The 19640-nt window shown below is 42.4% G+C and overlaps 1 protein-coding gene across 1 annotated transcript in view; it reads right to left on the reverse strand.

Moving 5' to 3' along the window:
* Positions 1-639: 639 nt before the first annotated feature.
* The window catches only part of SEPTIN14 (septin 14), a 27088-nt gene continuing 8087 nt past the window's right edge, over positions 640-19640 (reverse strand). Inside the window, exons 2-6 of the mRNA XM_032264721.1 lie at positions 17333-17494; positions 14302-14398; positions 12509-12677; positions 10967-11099; positions 640-1016 (exon numbers count right to left, since the gene is read on the reverse strand). Of these exons, the coding sequence (XP_032120612.1) occupies positions 837-1016; positions 10967-11099; positions 12509-12677; positions 14302-14398; positions 17333-17494 (741 nt within the window). The 3' untranslated portion in view covers positions 640-836. The remainder of the gene's footprint in view (positions 1017-10966; positions 11100-12508; positions 12678-14301; positions 14399-17332; positions 17495-19640) is intronic.

Here is a 19640-nt window from a genome sequence, read left to right on the forward strand (position 1 = left end):
ATATGGAATAATATTGGTGATTTCAATTTTAATAACATTTGATTGAGATGAAAAAATGAGAAGATAAAAGTTCCTCAGCAATATAACTCAACATGTTCAAAAGCAGTAAGAAGTTACATTAATTATCTTTTGAAAGTCAATCTACATTTTTAATTTATGCATATAGGATAGCTAACATACTATCACTGAGTCCATTTATTCAACAAATAATTGCTGCTATGTGACAGACATTGTTCTAGGCCTAGGAATTGATACATACGTGAACAAAGCAAAGATTCTGGTTCTTGTAAAGTTTCTATTAAAAGACCATTTAGTAAACTTTTTCTTCTTCCCAATTATAAAATCTGTAAGATGATTTAACAATATGTATAAAAGTCATTGTGGGCTGGGCATGGTGGGTCATACCAGGTATGGTGGCTCATAGTGCTCTGTCACCAGGCTGGAGTGCAGTGGCACAATCTCTGCTCACTGCAACTTCTGCCTCCCTGGTACAAGCCATCCTCCTGCCTCAGCTTCCCAAGTAGCTGGGACTACAAGTGTGCACCACCACGCCCAGCTAATTTTTACATTTTTAGTAGATATGGGGTTTCCCCAAGTTGGCCAGGGTGATCTTACCTCAGGTGATCTGCCCACCTTGGCCTCCCAAAGTGCTGGGATTATAGGTGTCAGCCACTATACTCAGCTAGGAGTTCACACGTTAGTTGGGAAAAATATACAATAAGCAAACCAATTTTTAAAACGAGAACTGCAGAGTTAAATGCTACAAAGGCAATCTCACAGGAAGATGGGATGTAGAATGACAGGGCTCTCAAACGACAGAATAGTAACAGAAATGATTATTTCTTGCGATCTTTGTCTTTCTTTGTATTGGTGCTCAGCTGAGTCTGCAGTGCTTCAGAGGCAGCCTTCGTTTTATAAAATTCTATTATTTCTCCCTCCAGCTGTTTTTTCTCTTCTTCAAGCTTCTTTATCTCCTCCTGTTGAATCACTTTAAGATGCTCAAACTTGTCCTGCAGCTGTGAAACCGATATGCAGTTGTGACACCAAAGCACAGTGTGGCTGAACACCCAAAAACTACACTTTTTTGCATTATCAAACAAACCCCCATCATCGGAGTACAGCATGATCTTAATGATGATCTCAAACACTCATGAGCAAACACCCAGATATGGAATTTTTCTTTTCTTTTTTTCTTTATTCTTTTTTGAGATGGAGTATTACTCTGTTGCCCAGGCTGGAGTGCAGTGGCACAATCTCAGCTCACTGCAACCACCACCTCCTTGGTTTGAGTGATTCTCCTGCCTCAGCCTCCTGAGTAGCTGAAACTACATGTGTGCACTACCATGCCCAGCTAATTTTTGTATCTGTAGTAAAGATGGGGTTCCATCATGTTGCCAAGCTGGTCTCAAACTCCTGACTTCATGTGATCCTTTCACCTTGGCCTCCCAAAGACTTTTTTTTTTTTTTTTTTTTTTTAATGTGGAGACATGGTCCTACTGTGTTGTCTGGACTAGTCTCAAATTCCTGAGCTCAAGTGATCCTCCCCCCTCAGTTTCCCAGAGTGCAGGAACTGACTGGGTAAAGTGGCTCATGCTTGTAATCTCAGCACTTTGAGAGGCCAAGGTGGGTGGATCACTTGAGCCCAAGGTTTCAAGACCAGACTGGGTGATATAACACAATAGTAAACTTCAATAGGAGAGAGAATCTGTAAACTTGAATATAGATCTTCTGAAATTATCCAGTCAGAAGACAAAGAAAAGAAGAATAGAAAAGAAAAGAAGGTCAGGCACAGTGGTTTACGCCTGTAATCCCAGCACTTTGGGAGGGCCAAGTGGGCTGATCATGAGGTCAGGGGTTCAAGATCAGCCTGGCCAACATAGTGAGACCCTGTCTCTACTAAAAACATAAAAATTAGGTGAGGTTGCATGCGCCTGTAGTCCCAGCTACTTGAGAGACTGAGGCAGGAGAGTTGATGAACCTGGAAGGCGGAGCTTGCAGTGTTTTGAGACCACACCATTGTACTCCAGCCTGGTGACAGAGCAAGACTCTATCTCAAAACAAAGGGAAAAAAAAGAGAAAGAAAGCCAAAGAGACACCATTAGGCAAAGCACTGTCATGTTATGGGAGTTTGAGAAGGAAAGTAGAGAAAGGAGCATAAAGCTTATTTTAAAAAAGAATGGCTGAAAACTGCCTAAATCATGGGAATGATTTAGACATCCAAATCCATGAAGCTTAAAGATTCTTAAAGAGGCTGAAACCAAATAGATACTCACCAAGTCACAATATAATCAAATAGTCAAAAGTCAAAGACTTTTTTAAATGTTGAAGCAGCAAGAGAAAAGTGGCAGGACACAGGCAAGAGAATCTTCAGTAGATTATCAGCAGATCTCTCAGAAGAAACTTTGCAGGTGAGGAGAGAATCAAATAACATACTCAAAGTGCTGAAAGAAAAAAACTGCCAGCAACTAATACTATGTCTGGCAAAACTGTCCTTCAGAAAGAAAGGAGAATAACATGTTTCCTAGACAAACAAAGCTGACGGAATTCAGGATGATTAGGTTTACCTTAAAAAAATGCTTAAGGGAGTTTTTCAAGTAAAAATGAAAGAATGCAGCTGGGCATGGTGGCTCATGCCTGTGATCCCAGCATTTTGGGAGGCCAAGGTGGGTGGATCACCTGAGGTCAGGAGGTCAAGACCAGCATGGCCAACATGGCAAAACCCCATTTCTACTAAAAATACAAAAAAATTAACCAGGTGTGGTGGTGGGCACCTGTAATCTCAACTACTTGGGAAACTGAGACAGGAGAATCACTTGAACCCAGGAGGCGAAGGTTTCAGTGAGCTGAGATTGTGCCACTGCACTCTAGCCTGGGCGACAGAGCAACACTCCATCTCAAAAAGAAGGAAAGAGGCCGGGCGCGGTGGCTCACGCCTGTAATCCCAGCACTTTGGGAGGCCGAGGCGGGTGGATCACGAGGTCAAGAGATCGAGACCATCCTGGTCAACATGGTGAAACCCCGTCTCTACTAAAAATACAAAAAAAATTAGCTGGGCATGGTGGCGCGTGCCTGTAATCCCAGCTACTCAGGAGGCTGAGGCAGGAGAATTGCTTGAACCCAGGAGACGGAGGTTGCGGTGAGCCGAGATCGCGCCATTGCACTCCAGCCTGGGTAACAAGAGCGAAACTCCGTCTAAAAAAAAAAAAAAAAAGAAAAAAAAGAAAGAAAGAAAGAATGCATTAATCACATGAAACCGTAAAAAATATATATATAATTCAATAGTAAAGGCGCATATACTGTCCCCTTCAGAATCCTCTAATGCTGCACTGGTAGTGTATAAATCATTTTTCACTCTAACATAGAAGTTAAAACATAAAAGTATTGAAAATAACTGTAATATTAAAACTTGAAGCTGGCATGGTGGCTCACACGGTAATCCCAGCACTTTGGGAGGCCAAGGCGAGTGGATCCCTTGAGGTCAGGAGTTCGAGACCAGCGTGACCAACATGGTGAAATCCCATCTCTACTAAGAATACAAAAAAATTAGCTGGGCATGGTGGTGCACGCCTGTAATCTCAGCTACTTGGGAGGCTGAGGCAGGAGAGTCGCTTGAACCCAGGGGGCAGAGGCTGCCGGGTTCCAGAAGGCGGCCTCCTCCTCACCGTGCGCCCTGGACCAGCTTCCAGGACGGCGGCTCCTTCCCGTCCCCCGCCTGCTACGCACGCATCCTCCCCTCCAAGGCTTGAGTGCGAGCATCCCGCCCAGGTGCCCAGCAGCTTCAGGCGGCGCCTGCCCCAGCACCAGCCTCCGGAACCGGGACAGTGGCCCTGCATCCGCCCCCGGAGCGAACTGAGGCTCCGCCCCCCACTGGCACCGCCGCTGCTCCTGCCCCACCCCCAGCCCCGCGGGGGGCCTGACCCCACCTCCCCCGGCTGCAAAGCGGGCGCCACCCAGGCTGCACGCCACTGCCTCCGCCCCAGAGTGGGGGCCTGCACAGTATGACTAGAAAGCAGCTCCCCAGCCCTGCCCCCCACCCCTGGGTCCTTCCACAGCTGCCACAGGCAGGTGAGGGATCCCGGAGAAGATCCGAGGACTGGCAGCACCCCTCCAGAACTCACAGTACCCCCCCAGGGCATGGACAGTATGTGGGGGTAGCAATGGAGGGCAGGAATGGTTATCTCCCCCCGGGTAAAGCCATGTCATCCTTTCCAGTTTTGGGCGGCATGAGGCCTGCTCCTCTTATATATACCCTCTACCCCTGCAGCTCCCTCGGGTGCCAGGGGACAGCTGGGGGGCCGCAGGGGCCGTCTCCCTCCTCTGAGCCCCTATATATAACCTGGAGTGCGTGACCTCCAGAGCTTCTCACTTTTGCAACATAGCTCCTGCCAGGGCTGCAAGCTGCAGGGTGGGGCGGGCCTTGGGCCACAGGGAGGGGCCTGTGAAATAGGGGGAGTTCATGCACCCCTTTTTTCCCCAGAGGGGCTGGACTCCGGTTAGTCAGGGGGTGGGGGCTCCTGCACTTTGCCACAGGCACAGGGAAGGTTTTGTCCCCACCCGCTCGGGCCTCCCATCTTGGGCTGGACTTTCTAAGAAGGTGATTCCAGTGCCCTTGCCCACTTCCCCAGAACAAAACATGTTGATCAGTGCGGTGTTTCTTACTGTGCCGAGAAGCCGAGACAACTGAGATTAAAGCTGTTTAACACAATAAATTAAAATAAAATAACATCTTGACTTCGTGCTGGTTTGGTCTGATCTGGGCCCGATCTGTTGGGGCCTAGTGCAGAAACTCAGTCTAAAACAGTGACCTCCAGCGATTTTTATATAATGGTAACCACAATTCCAAAATTCCATACTTTTGTAATTGATACACAAAAGATATAAAATTAGAGGCCAGGCCTGGTGGCTCATGACTGCAATCCCAGTACTTTGGGAAGCCAAGGTTTGTGGATCACCTAAGGTCAGAAGTTTGAGACCAGCCTGGCCAACATGGTAAAACCCTGTCTCTATTAAAAATACCAAAATTAGCTGGGAGTGGTGGTGAGTGCCGGTAATCCCGGTTACTCAAGAGGCTGAGGCAGGAAAATCACTTGAACCCCAGAGGTGGAGGTTGCAGTGAGCTGAGATTTCACTGCCGCACTCCAGCCCGGGCAACAGAGCAAGACTCTGTCTCAAAAGAATTAAAATTAGCCGGGCATGGTGGTGCCTGCCTGTAATCCCAGCTATTTGGGAGGCAGAGACAGGAGAATTGCTTGAACCAGAGAGATGGAGATTGCAGTGGGCTGATATTTTGCCATTTCACTCCAGCCTGGGCAACAAGAGTAAAACTCCACGTCAAAAAAAAAAAAATTAAAGCATATCACTACAAAAAATACCAGCAAATCACAAAGGAAGACAGAAAGAGAGGAAAAAAGGAACTACAAAACAGTCAAAAAACAATTAATAAAATGATAATAGTGAGTCCTTACCTGTAAAAATGTCTTTAACAGTGAATAGGTTAGACCCACTAGTCAAAAGACACAGCAGCAGAATGAATAAAGGAACAATTCCGATGTGGCTGACAAGAGACCTACTTTTGCTTTAAGGACACACTTAGACTAAAAGTGAAAGAATAGAAAAAGATGGCCAGACGTGGTGGCTCACACCTGTAATCCCAGCACTTTGGGAGGCCAAGGCGGGTGGATTACCTTAGGAGTTCGAGACCAGCCTGACCAATGTGATGAAACCCCGTCTCTACTAAAAATACAAAAATTAGCTGGGTGTGGTGGCATGCGCCTGTAATCCCAGCTACTCAGGAGACTGAGACATATTTCAAGTATTTTGAATATTTCAAATATTCGATTCAGTGAAAAAAAGCAGAATATAAGTGGTTATATTCATTAATTGCAATGACATAGAAATATGCATGTGTAGGATCCGAGATACAAGTGAAAATAGTTGCAGATTGCAGTTGTGATGGGACTGGGAGGTGTTTTTTTCCTCCCTCTCAAAATTAAGAAAATTATGGGCTAAAACAATGGACTGAGGGGGTGGCTCACTACTGTAATCCTAGCACTTTGGGAGGCTGGGTTGGGACGATCATGTGAGGCCAACAGTTTGCGACCAGCGTTGGCAATATAGAGAGATCCCCATCTCTACAGAAAAAAACCATTTTTAAAAATTAGCGGCTGGTACAGTGGTTCATGCTTGTAATCCCAGCACTTTGGGAGGCTGAGGTGGGTGGATCACCTGATATTGGGAGTTCTAAACAAACCTGACCAACATGGAGAAACTCCATCTCTGCTAAAAATACAAAATTAGCTGGATGTGGTGGCACATGCCTGTAATCCCAGATACTCAGGAGGCTAAGGCAGAAGAATCGCTTGAACCTAGGAGGCACAAATTGCAGTGAGCCGAGATCATGCCATTGCTCTCCAGCCTGGGCAACAAGACTGAAACTGCACGTCAAAAGAAAAGAAAAAGTGCGAAGCTCCGTCTTCAAATAAACAAATAGAAATAAAATAAAAATTATCCATGTATGATGGCAAGTGTCTGTTGCCCCAGAAACTTGGTAAGCTAAGAAGAGAAGAGGATTCCTTGAGCCTGGAAGTTCGAGGCTGCTATGAACTATAATCATGCTACTGCACTGCACCTTCGTCCACAGAGTGAGGCCCTGACTAAAAATAAATTGGCCAGGCGGAGTTGCTCACGCCTGTAATCACAGTACTTTGGGAGGCCAAAGCAGGCAGATGACTTGGGTCCAGGAGTTTGAGGCCAGCCTGGGCAACACAGGGAGACCCCGTCTCTACAAGAATAGAAAAATTAGCCCGGCTTGGTGGCACAAGCCTGTAGTCCCAGCTACTCAGGAGGCTGAGGAGGGAGGATCGCTTGAGCCTGGGAGGTCAAGGCTGCAGTGGACTATGATGGTGCCACTGCACTTCAGCCTGGGCAACAGAGACTTTGTCTCAGGAGAGGGGCCACCTTTACAAATTTATGACCTGCTTTTAGACAAACATGGGGAGGGCACAGAGTCTTCTTTGTATTGGCTTCTTCTCAATTGTCTTCAGCCCAAAATAATATGCCAGAATGGCATAGTTTGGTGTGACATATTCTGCTACCCTTCCAGCTGTACATTTTTTTAAAGAATTCATCCTTTTTTCACAAAATAAGGTCTTTTCCTCCTTCTCATTACAATATATCCCTTTGAGCATTATCTATAACTTTTATGAAGCTGTTAAGCACAGTTTCTAACCTCAGCACTATGGACGTTTTGGCTCAGATGTTTTGTCGTTTGTGTCTTAAGCACTGTATGTTTAGAAGCATCTCTGGTCTCTACTTGGCATATGCCAATAACATCGCTTTACAAAAGTCACAGCAACCAAAAGCGTCTCCACGTATTGTCAGATGTTCCCTGGGGATGGTGAGCAACCTTGCCTGATCGAGAACCACTGCACTGAAGGAGGGTTAGCGGCATAAAATGAGCGCGCAGCCGGCTGGTTATGCCCGGACTTCAGCACAAGAGGTCTCCCTAGACCACATTATGGTTCTAATCTGGACAATACAGGGTTACGGCTGCTGCCAAAGAGATTGTTATGACTTGGCAGACGGTGACAGTAAGTTCCCATCCTAACGCAGTGGCAGCTGATCAATCTCCCATGCAGAAGAATTCTGAATAAATGAGGTAACTACTGCACTGCAAAGGAGGGGAGCATAACTCCCCACTCCTTAAGTGTAAGCTGTGCCTGCTGACTTCTGCCCAAAGAATATGACAAGGAGTGGGAGGGTAACCACGATGGGGAACCTGACAATCAGCCAGCAGATCCAGGAGAACATCAACACTGATAACCCGTATTGATAGTATGTGCCCTTGATACGACGCCCTAAACATGGCACTTTACCTCTGTGTCTTCCTCCCGAACAGACAGGACCCCAGTCTAGTCATGAGAAAAGCGTCAGGCAAATCCTAATAGAGGCGTGGCCTACAATATGCCTGATGAAAACTTGTCAACACTGAAGACCATCCAAACTGGCCGGGCACAGTGGCTCATGCCTGTAATCCCAGCACTTTAGGAGGCTGAGGGGGACAGATCACCAGAGGTCAGGTGTTTGAGACCAGCCTGGCCAAAATGGTGAAACCCCACTTCTATAAAAATACAAAAATTAGCAGGGTGTGGTGGTGGGTGCCTGTAGTCCCAGCTACTCAGGAGGCCGAGGCAGGAGAATCACTTAAACCAGGAGGTGAAGGTTGCACTGAGCAAAGATTGTGCCACTGCACTCCAGCCTGGGTGGCAGAGCGAGACTCCGTCTCAAAAAGAAATAATAATAATAACCAAAAACATCAAAACCAAGGAATGTCTGAGAAACTATGAAAACCAAGAGAAGCCCGAAGAGACATGGCAACTAAATGTTATGTCATCTCCTGGCTGGAATACTGGAGCAGAAAAAAAAAGACATTGGGTAAAAACTAAGGAAATCTACATAGCTATAGCAAATGTGCCACACTAATATACAATACTAATAACAAGGAAACTACGTCCAGGGCAGGGTTACATGAGAACTCTGTTTAATTTTTCTGTAAATCTAAAACTGCTCTAAAATTTGCCTATTAATTTTTATTTTATTTTATTTTGAGACAGTCTCACTCTGTCACCCAGGCTGGAGTGCAGTGGCACCATCTTGGCTCACTGCAACCACCACCTCCCGGGTTGAAGTGATTCTCCTGCCTCAGCCTCCTGAGTACCTGGGATTACAGGCACCTGCCACCATGCCTGGCTAATTTTTGTATTTTTAGTTGAGACAGGGTTTCACCATGTTGGTGAGGCTGGTCTCGAACTCCTGACCTTAGGTGATTCATCTGCCTCAACCCCCCAATGTGCTGGGATTACAAGTGTGAGCCACTGTCCCTGGACTAAAATTGTCTATTAATTTTTAACAAGCATCTGATCAAGTACTGCCTTGGTAAAGTAAGCAAAGGAGGCTTTAAAATGATAAATTTCCTAGAAAAAAAATTTTTTTTTTCTTTTTTTGAGTCAGACCTCATTCCGTCACCCAGGCTGGAGTGCAGTGGTGCAATCATAGCTCACTGTAGCCTCACATTGCTGCACTCAATCGATTCTCCCACCTCAGCCTCCCAAATATCTGGCAAACTATAGGTGTTTGCCACCACACTTGACTAATTTTTTTATTTTTATTGTTTGTAGAGATGGGGTCTTGCTATGTTGCCCAGTCTGGCTTCAAGGAATCCTCCCATCTTGGCTGCCCAAAGTGTTAGGATTGCAAGTGTGAACCACCACCACCATGCCCAGGCTTAGAACCTGATTGCTGATCTAAAGAGAATCATTTGGTGACTGTCATGGGAAATGCCACCTCCACAAACCAATCCATCTTCTCATTTTATGGAGCAGTATCAGTTAAACGCAAATATTGACGCCAAAGGAAAAATCTTTGAATAGAATAAAGGAGTCTAGCTACTTTAAATAATTCCTTTGTTTGTTTTGTTTTGTTTTGTGTTTGTTTTTTAGATGGAGTCTTGCTCTGGACTCCCATCTCATGGCACAGTCTCGGCTCACTGCAACCCCTGCTTTCCACATTCAAGTGATTCTCCTGCCTCAGCCTCCTGAGTAGCTGAAATTATGAGTCCACATCATCATGCCCAGCTAATTTTTATATTTTTAGTAGGGACAGGGTTTCACCATGTTGACTAGGCTGCTTTTGAACTCCTGACCTTAAGTGATCCACCTGCCTTGGCCTTCCAAAGTGTTGGAATTACAAGTGTGAGCCATCATGCCTGGCCTGCTTTAGATAATTCTTTCTATTCTAACAGGTGTGTAAATGTGGCATGATCACATGAGGGGAATAACAACAACTATTGTATGTCATTGCTATCCCTTTGAAGTTGTTACTGTATCCCAGTACCATATCCAGAAGAGGAAAATTGAGACCCAAAGAGATTATGTATCTGCCCACAGAACTAGCAAGTGACAAAACTAAAATTCAAACCCAGGTCTTTTTCTTTTTCTTTTTTTTTTTTTTTTGAGACAGAGTCTTGCTCTCTTGCCCAGGTAGGAGCACAGTGGTGTGATCTTGGCTCACTGCAACCTCTGCCTATTGGGTTCAAGCAATTCTGTCTCAGCCTCCCAAGTAGCTGGGATTACAGGTGCTTGCCACCATGCCCAGCTAATTTTTGTAATTTTAGTAGACACAGGATTTCACCATGTTAGCCGGGCTGGTCTTAAACTCCTGGCCTCAGGTGATCCGCTTGCCTTGGCCTCCCAAAGTGCTGGGATTACGAGAGTGAGGCACTGTGCCCGGCAAGAGTGAATATATATATATTTTTTTTTGAGACAGAGTTTCGCGCTTGTTAGCCAGGCTGGAGTGCAATGGCGCGATCTCGGCTCACCGCAACCTCCGCCTCCTGGGTTCAAGCAATTCTCCTGCCTCAGCCTCCTGAGTAGCTGAGATTACAGGCATGCGCCACCATGCCCAGCTGATTTTTTGTATTTTTAGTAGAGACGGGGTTTCACCATGTTGACCAGGATGGTCTCGATCTCTTGACCTCGTGATCCACCCGCCTCGGCCTCCCAAAGTGCTGGGATTACAGGCATGAGCCACCGCGCCCGGCCAATGAAGACAATTTTCTAGTACATTAATAGCATTAGATGGTACGAGACTCTTCTCAGATGTAATAGCTTGGCTTTGTCACAAATTAAACTTTATGCATAAAAATTTATTTTATAAATAAAATAAATACATTTTTATGAAACTAACTTAAGAGTTATTTAAAGGGAAAATTTTCCAACTGCTCTAGAAAAAAAAAAACTGCACACTGTAATTTTGTAAAGGCTATATTCAAATCTACCTGTAAAAAGCTACTTTTTGAAAACTAGCAAGTATCCTCCAAAAACATCAACTAAACTCTTGAGATTAAAACCCCCAAATTAATAGGGCACCTAAAAATTAATACAAATTATGTCAAACTGTCAGTACTGACCTCTTTTTCAGCTTCTTTAAATGTTGCTTCTTTCTCCTTGACTCGCTGCATAAATTTCTGTTTCAACTCTTCTTCTTCCCTCTGACATTGATCATAGAACTCTTGTCTTTTGGCTTCAAAGATTTCTTGAAAACTAAAGAGAAACGTTTTCTTAGTCTTATATTAAAATGAAGTAGGAGAATCGCTTGAACCCGGGAGATGGAGGTTTCAGTGAGCCAAAATTGTGCCACTGCACTCCACCCTGGGAGACAGAGCAAGACACCATCTCAAAAAATAAAAATAAAATAAAATAAATGCTAGTATAAACATGTAAAAATATAATAAATAATTATTGTATGTTACATCTTATATAAGGAAATTTGCCAGCGGGATCTCATGTTTAGCAACACAAAATGGAAATTTCCATATCATAAGACGTAAAAACTGGCACGGTATTTAAGATCAGGGTATACAGAGAGTATATGTAAAGAATTTTCCAACACTTATGTAAGTGAATTCTTATCCCCACATTTTCCAGCATGTCATATATTTCTTCACCTCTTTTGACAATAAAATTCAGGGAAACATTGTCAAAATTCAGATGAGAGACGATTTTCAAAATCATCTAAAATAAAGCAAAGAGTCTTTCAAAATATCATTATCATTTATGACAGTTAAATTTTGGGTCTGCAAAGAACAATTAATGATATAACTGGATTATAAACACTGTAGTGACATAATGTATATAATAGTGACACAAGTCCTTTTTCTTTCTTTCTTTCTTTTTGTTTTGTTCTTTTGAGACGGGGTCTAGCTCTGTTGCCAGGCTGGAGTGGAGGGGCACAACCTCAGCTCATTGCTACCTCCACCTCCCAGGTTCAAGTGATTCTCCTGCCTCAGCTTTCTGAGTAGCTGGGATTACAGGTCCCCACCACCAGGCCTGGCTGGTGGGACGGGGTTTCACCATGTTGGCCAGGCTGGTCTTAAACTCTTGACCTCAGGTGATCTGCCTACCTCCCAAAAGTAGTGCTGGGATTACAGGTGGGAGCCACTGTGCCAGGCTCTATTTTTCAAGATAGAGAAATACACATGCTCTCAAACTTTCCTCATTTAACTTCCAGGACACCAGTACTGTTTTTCAGCTGGTTTCCTCATGAAACCCTTCTTAACATCTTTTGTCAAACTTTGCTAACACTTTTTCATCTTTTTCTTTATCCGTTCTTTCATATAAATACAAAAAATAAAACGCAATGATGGTTTCTTCTTGGACGCACATTTCAGCATATACACATACTGAACACACGTATTTCAGGATGAAAATGAGACCCTGCAGTATGTTGTTGCTACTATCTCTGTCTTCATCAAAAGATGATAAAAACACCTAACATTCAAGATGGTTCAGGATGGAAGAAGAATAATTATTCTCTTACTCAAATTTTTGTACCTGTGTTTGTAGGGAACTCCTAAATTATCCATTTGGTTGGGCTGGCAATATATTTTTTTTCTTTTTTAGGGGGGTGAGGGGCTCCAGTACTTGCCAGAGCTAGCAATATGTTTACTCACCTAACTGGCTGGTTGTCTGGGCCCACATCTGTAAAGCCCATTTTCTGCAATTTTTGGTACCTATAGCATTCATAGTGCTGAGTGTGGGTTTTTTCTTTTAGGTTTTCCATATTGGTACAAAGAAGCATATCTCGGAGCTTAATGAAGTCACAGTGATTTTCGTTTTCCACTAGTAATAAAAAAATAATGAATCAACACCACTTATTATCAATCCCTGACAATCAGTAAGTGTTCATGAATGAATACATGAATAAAAAACACATTTAAAATAACACACAATTGATCAATTTGATTAATAGTTATAACTCTTTTAACTATGTAAATATGGTTGTATTATACATACCAATTATAGGCAGAGATTATAGGTTAGCAAATTTGCTTTAAGCTTACTACCTGAAGAATAAGCGGAAAATAGTGAAATAATATGTTACATGCATATATGCCATAGGTTTTTATTAACAATTGTGTTAGTATGTTACAAACTACCCTCTGGGTATTTTGGAGTGCAAAGAGAATATATAACATCACTAGTGTAAATAATTTTATCAAAGTAAATTCTGCTAGCAAAAATGCCTTACAATGGCAAATAGTTTAGTTATGAAATTCCATTTATATATTTAGAGACAGCATTAGTCAATATTCAAAATCAATAAGTTCACATAGCTGTTTTAATGATACACATAGACTGAAAGTGAAGACATGTGGTTTATTGTGATTAATACCTGTGACCAAATTTTATACATCTAGTATAGATATGTATATAACATGTACTAATATGTTACACAACATAATATAATAAATACTAAAACATTAAGTTTTAAGCAGTTTAACAAATTTTAAATTTTCTAATATGTCAATTTTTAAAAACATCATTTGGAGCTGGGGGCAGTGGCTCATGCCTGTAATCCCAGCACTTTGGGAGACTGAGGCAGGTGGATCACCTGAGGTCAGGAGTTTGAGACTAGCCTGACTAATAAGGTGAGACCCAGTCTCTACTAAAAATACAAAAATTAGCTGTGGTGGCAGGCGCATGTTATCCCAGCTACTCAGGAGGCTGAGGCAGGAGAATCACTTGAACCTGGGAGGTGGAGGTTGCAGTGAGCCAAGATCACGCCACTGCCCTCCAGCCTGGGCGACAAGAGCAAAACTCTGTCTCAAAAAACAAACAAACAACATTATTTGGAAAACAGTACAAGTAAATCTTCCATTCCCCAGTAATTAGTACCACAAGTATATGATCAAGATAATAAATTACTGCTTACTACAATATTCTAACTCATTATGATGGTAAATAATAATATAAATGTCAAAGGAATAATCTTTAGCCAAAGGGAAATTGTACTTTCTTGTTTTAGGAAGTTTATCATTCTTTTTTCTAGTGACCAGTTTAAAATGGCTTATATATTAGGTAGTAATGAGTTTGTGTAACATGTCTAAACACTAGTATATTTGCTTCAATTTTGTTTAAAGTGCTTTTCAGCATTCTGAATGTTATGGTTTGTACAGAGACAGAAAATATGCACGTGGTGCACTAGGGTCATCACAGAGGCCCTTCCAGCCTCTGTAGATTTTGGCTTAAAGCAGCATTCGGCAAACTTCTATGACAATGATTCACAGTCATTAGTAAGTGATTAGTTTAAATAAACAGAGTTTTTGTTCCTCATTAGTAACTATTAATTTACAGATTAGCAAGAGTTACCAATATTAGCTCATGAAAATATTATTTTGAGACTATGTATGATACACATATATTTAACCTAATCATTGCAAACCCTGCCCTCTTTCATATTTACCTTGCAAAACTCCCCAAGGATAGTGACGGCCTCTGACCATCCTTTTTCCAACTTTCACTTCATCCGTACTGCCAACCACAGCAAAGGGTAATAGCCCCTAGAATACAAGAATGATATAAATTAATAACAGAAGTGAGAGTGATAGAGCATAGCTTACTCCATTACTCTCACTCCTGTTATAAAAATGACAGAGAGGGCCAGGCATGGTGGTTCATGCCTATAATTCCAGCACTTTGGAGGCCAAGGTAGGCAGATCATGAGGTCAGGGGTTTGAGACCAGCCTGACCAACATGGTAGAACCCCATCTCTACTAAAAATACAAAATTAGCCAGGTATGGTGACAGGCACCTGTAATCCCAGCAACTCAGGAGACTGAGGCAGGAGAATCGCTGGAACCCAAAAGGCGGAGGTTGCAGTAAGCCGAGATGGTGCCATTGCACTCCAGCCTGGGTGTCAGAGTAAGAATCCATCTCAGAAAAAAAGACAGAGATGATGATATTGTAATAAATTTAATTAGACAGGGATCCACCCTGTGTCTCATTTTAAGGCTTGATAGTAAACATGCGCTAATTGGTTTCTGTAAGCATTAATCTCAGGCTGTGCACACAATTGGAAAGTGTCTACTGAGCAGAGCCTAAACCAAGGTATCCTGCTGCAGGAAACAAACACACAAAAAGATTTTTTATTTTTTTGAGACGAAGTTTCCACTCTTGTCGTCCAGGCTGGAGTGCAATGGTGCGTTTTCTGCTCACTGCAAACTACTCTTCCAGGGTTCAAGTGATTCTTCTGCCTCAGCCTCCCAAGTAGCTGGGATTGCAGGTGTGTACCACCACATCTGGATAATTTTCATATTTTTAGTACATATGGGTTTTCACCATGTTGGCCAGGGTGGTCTCGATCTCTTGACTTCGTGATTCGCCTGCCTCAGCCTCCCAAAGTGCTGGAATTACAGGTATGAGCCACTGCGCCCGGCCAAGAAAAAAGATTTTTAATAGACATCATTTTTCTCACACTATCTGTACCCTGAAACATCTTTACCCTGAATGTTGAAGAAATAACATGCAAATAACTTTTAACTCTGGTATAAAAGTTAAAAGACAAAAATATTGAAAATGACTGCAACTATTAAAATAATTAATGGATACACAATATTAAATATATTAATAAACATACTGTACACTAGAAGCTAAATCTCACCATTATGCAATATATATATTTGACAAATATGCACATATACCCTCTGAATATAAAATAAAAAACTAAGGAAGTTTATACTAGTAAACACCTACATCTTTTTGAAAAAAGATCTCTGCCAGGCATAATGGCTCATGCCTGTAATCCCAGCACTTTGGGAGGCCGAGGCGGGCAGATTGTCTGAAGTCAGGAGTTCAAGACCAGCCTGGCTAAAATTGAGAAACCCCATCTCTACTAAAAATATTTTTTAAATTAGCTGGGTGTGGTGGTGCATGCCTGTAGTCCCAGCTACTCGGGAGGCTGAGGCAGGAGGATTGCTAGAACTTGGGAGGTGGAGGTTGCAGTGAGCAGAGATCACACCACTGCACTCCAGCCTGGGCAGCAGAGGGAGACTCCATTACAAAAAAAAAAAAAAAAAAAAAAAATCTCAAAACAAAAACCTAACTTTAAACCAAAAAAAAAAAAAAAGAAAAAAAAGAGAAAAAAAAACCCTAAACCAATAATTACCAGGAGGAAAAAATAACAAAGATTAGAGCATAAATAAATAAAATAGAGAATAAAAAACATTTTAATCAGCCAGGCCCTGTGGCTCACACCTGTAATCCCAGCACTTTTGGAGGCTGAGGCAGGTGGCTCTCTTGAGGTCAGGAGTTCCAGACCAGCCTGGCCAACATGATGAAACCCCGTCTCTACTAAAAATACAAAAATTAGCCTGGTGTGGTGGCACGCTCCTATAATCCCAGCTACTTCAGAGAGTGAGGCAGGAGAATCTCTTGAACCCAGGAGATGGAGGTTGCAGTGAGCAGAAATTTTCCCTCTGCACTCCAGCCTGGGCAACAGAGTAAGACTATGTCTCAAAAATAAAAATTAATAAATGAAGCTAAGAGTTGATTTGGAAAAAAAAAAAATCAAAATCAAAGCCCTTACCTAGACTAACAATGAAAAGAGCGAATATGTTAATAATATAAGAAATGAAAGAGATGACATTACAACTGGTCTTACAGAAATAAACAGAATTATAAGGGACTATTATGAGCATTCTTGCAGCAACTAATTTGACAACTTAGAAGAAATGGGGAAATTATTAGAAACATATAACCTACCAATACTGAATGAAGAATAGAGACCTTAAAGAGACCAATAAATAAAGAAACTAAGTAATTTTTTAAAACTGCAAAATATAGCCTAGACCAGATTACTTCATGGGTAAATTATATCAAACTTTCAAATAAAATTTAATATAAAATATCCTCAAATTCTTTGAAAAAATACAAAAAAGAAGTAACACCTTCAGAGTCATTTTATGAGACCCACACATAAAATACACTTCTTTTTTTTTTTTTTTTTTTTTGAGATGGAGTTTCGCTCTTGTTGCCCAGGCTGGAGTGCAATGGCGCGATCTCGGCTCACTGCAACCTCCGCCTCCTGGGTTCAGGCAATTCTCCTGCCTCAGCCTCCTGAGTAGCTGGGATTACAGGCACGCGCCACCATGCCCAGCTAATTTTTTGTATTTTTAGTAGAGACGGGGTTTCACCATGTTGACCAGGATGGTCTCGATCTCTTGACCTTGTGATCCACCCGCCTCGGCCTCCCAAAGTGCTGGGATTACAGGCGTGAGCCACCGCGCCCGGCCAAAATACACTTCTAAGAAGAAAATTGTAGGCCAAAATCCTTGAGGAACGTGGTGAATGAATTAAATCTAAATAAATCTGTTTGCAAAGAATCAATATTCAACAAAAGTTTTTCAAAATCAAAAAAAATAAAAATTTTCTCACACTAGATTCTGGATAAAAACTCATTTCTAGCCTCTTTGTCCGATATCATTACTGAAGCTTACGTTAATTGAGGAGTTCGCTTGAGCAGTAGTTTCATCGTCTGTTGGGAACTGATATATGTGGATCCCATTGCTAATCAGTTCATTCATTATCTTCCTCTTAAACATCTGTAAATCATTTTTAGAAACTGTGTCTGCTTTGGCAATCAGTGGTATAATGTTCACCTATTAAGAAAGAAGACAAACAAAACCTCAGCATCGAGGACTCATGGTTCATCCTGTAGTTTTTCTAGTAAAGCCTTCACAATCTCTGACAACAAATTGTGTAACATCCTGTAGTTTTTCTAGTAAAGCCCTCACAATCTCTGACAACAAATTGTGTAACTAGATAATCACTGGCTGTCATGATTTCATTAAAAATTATTTTCCAGCCAGGCGCAGTGGCTCAAGCCTGTAATCCCAGCACTTTGGGAGGCCAAGGCGGGTGGATCACGAGGTCAAGAGATCGAGACCATCCTGGTCAACATGGTGAAACCCCGTCTCTACTAAAAATGCAAAAAATTAGCTGGGCATGGTGGTGCGTGCCTGTAATCCCAGCTACTCAGGAGGCTGAGGCAGGAGAATTGCCTGAACCCAGGAGGCGGAGGTTGCGGTGAGCCAAGATCGCGCCATTGCACTCCAGCCTGGGTAACATGAGTGAAACTCCGCCTCAAAAAAAAAAAAAAATTATTTTCCAAAATTATCAATACTTTTGAAGATTCACCTTTTATCCAAATTCAGGCTTAGAAGTCTCAACCTTGTTTCTCTTTAAAAATCTCTTACAACTCTACACATATGGAGGTAGTAAAAAGTAAATAGTAGGACAATGTAAGTTATTTAATTTATTTTCAATTTTATTTCTTATTAAGCTGAGTAATAAAAGACAAAATGAAAGACCTTTCATCAACATTGTGGAAGGGATTTTGTCTTGCTACTTTTTACATCACTTTTTTCATCAATCGATCTTGATTAATGTCTCATTTTTACACACTCTTGCCCCACCTAGATGTGTTTGCAGATAGATTTACTTTTGTTTTCCAAGACCAACTAAAAAGAATAGTGATATTTTTGGTTACCATATTCTTTTTTTTTTTTTTTTTTTTTTCGAGATAGAGTCTGGTTCTGTCACCCAGGCTGGACTGCAATGGCACAATCTAGGCTCAGGCTCACTGCAACCTCCACCTCCTGGGTTCAAGCAAGTCTCCTGCCTCAGCCTTTTGAGTAACTGGGATTACAGGCACCTGCCACCACGCCAGGCTAATTTTTGTGATTTTAGTAGAGACAGGGTTTCACCATGTTGGCCAGGCTGCTCTCAAACTCCTGGCCTCAGGTAATCAGCCCACTTCAGCCTCCCAAAGTGATTGGATTACATGTGTGAGCCACTGCACCTGGCCTGGTTGTCTTATTCTAAAGGCTGTGTGTGTGTGTGTGTGTGTGTGCGTGTGTGTGTGTGCGCGCGCGCACGTGTAAGAGCAACTCACAAACAAATATGTTTATTTTTCTTTTGTAAAAAGACATTATTTCCACATTGGAAGTTGAGTTTTTGCGTATTTGAGGTTGAATTTTTACTCACAAAGATTTTTCCTAGTGCTTCAATATGATCCCTCCTGTCTTTTGCATTTGCACTTAAATAACAAAACTTTTTAGAAAATGACAATATACAAGATTATAAAATGTTTTATTACTGTTAAATATCTTATTAAATTACAGCTCCACAAAATCAATATCTGTAACATAGTAGAAATACATAAATATAAATTTTAGGCAGACTGCTTTTGTTTTAGATTGCTCAAAGCACGTCTTTTAAAAAATCCATGGATTGGCTGGGCGCGGTGGCTCAAGCCTGTAATCCCAGCACTTTGGGAGGCCGAGGCGGGTGGATCACGAGGTCAAGAGATCGAGACCATCCTGGTCAACATGGTGAAACCCCGTCTCTACTAAAAATACAAAAAATTAGCTGGGCATGGTGGTGCGTGCCTGTAATCCCAGCGACTCAGGAGGCTGAGGCAGGAGAATTGCCTGAACCCAGGAGGCGGAGGTTGCAGTGAGCCGAGATCGCGCCATTGCACTCCAGCCTGGGTAACATGAGTGAAACCCCGTCTCAAAAAAAAAAAAAAAAATCCATGGACAGGCCAGGCACAGTGTCTCATGCCTGTAATCCCAACACTTTGGGAGGCCAAGGTGGGTGGATCACCTGAGGTCAGGAGTTCAAAACCAGCCTGGCCAACATGATGAAACCCTGTCTCTACTAATAATACAAAAAATTAGCCAGGTGTAGTGGCACACGCCTGCAGTCCTAGCTACTCGGGAGGCTGAGGCAGGAGAATTGCTT

Source organism: Sapajus apella, unplaced genomic scaffold (genome assembly GCF_009761245.1).
Source record: "Sapajus apella isolate SASKATOON/1434 unplaced genomic scaffold, GSC_monkey_1.0 scaffold146, whole genome shotgun sequence".
Taxonomy (NCBI): domain Eukaryota; kingdom Metazoa; phylum Chordata; class Mammalia; order Primates; family Cebidae; genus Sapajus; species Sapajus apella.